General features: G+C 42.5%; 1 protein-coding gene across 1 annotated transcript; it reads right to left on the reverse strand.

Moving 5' to 3' along the window:
* Positions 1-1,301, reverse strand: LOC117533373. Its single transcript, XM_034197068.1, has 5 exons — positions 969-1,301; positions 514-674; positions 327-378; positions 167-219; positions 1-85 (listed from the first exon to the last, which is right to left on the reverse strand). The coding sequence occupies exons 1-5, from the start codon at positions 1,267-1,269 to the stop codon at positions 26-28; spliced, it is 627 nt and encodes a 208-aa protein (XP_034052959.1). The 5' UTR covers positions 1,270-1,301; the 3' UTR covers positions 1-25.
* Between the last annotated feature and the right edge of the window lie 2,091 nt (positions 1,302-3,392).

The raw sequence follows: 3,392 nt of genomic DNA on the forward strand, positions 1-3,392 counted from the left end.
GCGCTTCCATCTTCTCTTCTTCTCATTACATATCCCGACTCAGCTTTTTAGCTTCTTTCCTCATCTCTCTCCTCACACAAAAAGACTTCAGAGAATAAAAGTGAACAGATGAGTTATTCATCATTACATTCATTCTGATTTAAACATTAAATACATTGATATTTACCTTTTGCACGAGAGCTTGAGCTTCATACTGCCCTCTCATCTCCTCTCCTCTCTCTAAAACAAAAAGGAAAAATATGTACTGTAGGTCTTCAAATAACTTGTAAACAGATGAGCTGAACTTCCTGAAATCCGGTAATAATATTAGATAACTTGGTTCTTACCTTTTTTGCATGAAAGGTCACACTTAATTCTGCCTCCCACCTCCTCTCCTCTCTATAAGCAAATGTCAAATTACATTAAATAGTTAACAAGTTTAAGAATAAACACATTACCCTGAAATGTGGAAATAACATTTAACAATTTCATTTATATCTTTTTAATGTGACACACTTTTTACTGTGACCCCACCTGGGTCCTCTTCTTCATCAGAAGCCGGATGCTCTTCTTCACAGGGACGTTCCCTACCGGCTGAGCCTCCCAGGGTGCAGCAGGTTCAAGAAGCTCACGGGGGCTCTGGAGAGAGGAGCTGGTCCTCTGCCGCCTTCTGAGGGTGATCCTGGTCGGATGAGCTGTCGGCACAAGAGACCAGAAGCAAGAGGAAGAGCTAGAAGAAGAGTTAGAGGAAGAGCGAGAGGAGGAGGAGCTAGAAAAAGACAGAGAGAAGGAGCGAGAGGAGGAGCTAGAGGAAAAGCGTGAGGAGGAGCGAGAGGAGGAGCTAGAGGAAAAGCGTGAGGAGGAGCGAGAGGAAGAGCACGGAGAGCTGCCAGAGTCAAGAAGGGAGCCATGAGGGGAACCAGAAGTGGGGGAGGTCCTAGTGAAGGAGCCAAGAGGTGACCTACCTGAAGAGCCAAGGTGAGACTTACCTGGATCTTCAGCGACTCTCTCGCTCCACCTGCTGCCAGACTGCTCCCTCCTCTTCATCAGAAGCCTCAGGTTCTTCATCCTCTTCCGCTCAGGGGCGGGGCCAGTTGGGGGGCCATGTTGGGAGCCAGGGGAGGAGCTGCAGATGGCTCTAAAGGGGGAACAAGGAGAAGAGTTATGTTCAGGGGCAGGTTCAGCTGGGGAGCCAGGCAGAGATGGGATCCTGCACAGGACGAGCCGGGGGAGGCTGGGACGGGCGGGGTCTGGCAGGAGGACAGCTGTCCACTTGTAGTGCCGGGCCATCTGAAGGTGAAAATAAAAACAACAGTCAGACCACTGCTCCACATGTGTTATACCATAATGACTTGAATCAAAAGGATCAGTATCACAATGCATTAAAGGTCCCATGGTCATGGCCATTTCTACTGATCATAATTCCATTGTTGAGGTCTACTAGAATATATTTATACTGTGCAATTTTCCAAACTCACATTGGTTTCTCATACAGCATCTCTGTAAAGTATGTCTTGTTATTGTCTTGTTTATGTTTCTTATGCTGGTGTTAGGTACTGTGTATCTTGTTTTTTATGTGTTTGTACGGCGACCTTGAGAGCCTTGAAAGGCGCCTATATAAAATAAATGAATTATTATTATTATTATTATTATTCACTCTCTGTCCTAAACGGCTTGTTGGAGCTTTGTTGGAGGGTAACGTAACTGCTCCGCGGACGTAACGTAATGGCTCCACGGATTGGTCCATTTGGATATGGGCACATCACTGTACCCAGGAAGAAAAAGAGAAATCTCCAACGAGGCGTTCTGGGGCAGCATAGATATACAGGTATTTTCAGTGTTAGAGTTTTACTCGCTACACGGTGTACTTTGAGGGTTTGTGACTTTGCAGACCGTTTACATGCAGAAAAACCTTCACACAGTAACAAACAAGGGGACGGGTAATAACCGGAAAAGCATGACATGGGACCTTTAATATTAATATTAGTCATACCGGTGCATTCTGAGAAGTCTTCACGGCAAAACACATTGATAACAACATAGGTTAAAAACAGAAAAAATGCTCACATCTGCCATGAAAAATGTCTCGAAGTGAGTGATAGTAGGGCTTAGAAAGAGGTCCAGAAGTGAAAATGGCAGGTTGATGGTTTATTTTCAGGGAAATTGTCGAGTGGAAATATTCCGTTTTGTTGTTTTTCTGACCGTCAGAGAGTTTGTTTTGGTTCAAACTAAGAGCATGAACCTGGAGACCCAGCATAGCAACCATGGAACCCTCAGAGTACAATTTACGCATTTATAAAGACTATGAGCTGATAATTGTATTAATGAGCACAGGTGCCAAGTTGGAGAAACATGCCACAAATAAATGTATGTTCCACTTATTGCAAAACAATTTCTTCGATAATGTTAAATATAAAAATAAAAGAAAGTGAAAATGCACTGACCTTAAAGGTGGGGTAGGTAATTTTGGAGAAACCAGCTCGAGTGCGCTAGAATTCGAAAATACACAACCGGAACAAATCTGCCACTTCAGAGCCCCTCCTCCAACACACACAAACGCGCACATGAGAGGCGAAGTCACGCCCATCTACTTCCGGTCCATGGGACCCCGGAAGCGAAACATTATACATTGAATTCAATGGAGAGAGAAAACGTATCTTTTGATCCAGTTTGAATTGTGCCACGAACTACACATATGAAGTTTACTTATCAATACTAAACCAAATTAAATTATACCTCCTTTGAAAGTCTCGTTTTTAGTCTTACGCATCCGACCTGGAAAACTTTGCAGCCAATCTTATTTGTTACAGTGTACCGTGCACCAGGTCCTTATTCAGAATTCTTATCTGAATTCTCTGAGTTTTTTATCAACTTTGGTACTTAAAACAGATAAAGTAATTATCGTAGGTGACTTTAATATTCATGTTGACGATGATAAAAATAGCCTTACTGTTGCATTTAACTCTATATTAGATTATGTTGGTTTTTGTCAGAGTGTAAATAAACCAACCCACTGCTATAATCACACTCTCGACCTTGTTCTGACTTATGGTATTGAAATTGAGCAACTATTAGTCGAACCGCATAATCCTGCTTTATCCGACCATTTCTTAGTAACTTTTGAAGTACTGTTACGAGACTACAAAGCATTAGTCAAAAGCTCCTGCAGCAGAAACCTATCTGTTAGTGCTATAGCCAAATTTAAGGAAGAGATTCCACCAATACTTAACTCGATAGCATGTCTGCATGTAAGGGAGGAAACTTATACAAATGTACACCACCCCCAAATTGATCATGTTGTTGATAGTGCTACAGATGCGCTGCGAATACAATTAGACTCTGTTGCTCCTTTGAAAAAGAAGAAAATAAAACAACATAGATTAGCTCCATGGCATAATGCCGAAACCCGCAAA

The sequence above is a fragment of the Gymnodraco acuticeps genome, unplaced genomic scaffold (genome assembly GCF_902827175.1).
Source record: "Gymnodraco acuticeps unplaced genomic scaffold, fGymAcu1.1, whole genome shotgun sequence".
NCBI classification, from domain to species: domain Eukaryota; kingdom Metazoa; phylum Chordata; class Actinopteri; order Perciformes; family Bathydraconidae; genus Gymnodraco; species Gymnodraco acuticeps.

What these genes read in the sequence shown, in the direction of transcription:
- LOC117533373 (XM_034197068.1), bottom strand. Translation starts at nt 1,269, where the DNA reads ATGGCCCGGCACTACAAGTGGACAGCTGTCCTCCTGCCAGACCCCGCC. An exon ending in TGACCTTTCATGCAAAAAAG is followed by an intron (nt 220 to 326) that starts GTAAGAACCAAG and finishes TTTTTGTTTTAG; the next exon opens with AGAGAGGAGAGGAGATGAGA. An exon ending in CTCAAGCTCTCGTGCAAAAG is followed by an intron (nt 86 to 166) that starts GTAAATATCAAT and finishes TATTCTCTGAAG; the next exon opens with TCTTTTTGTGTGAGGAGAGA.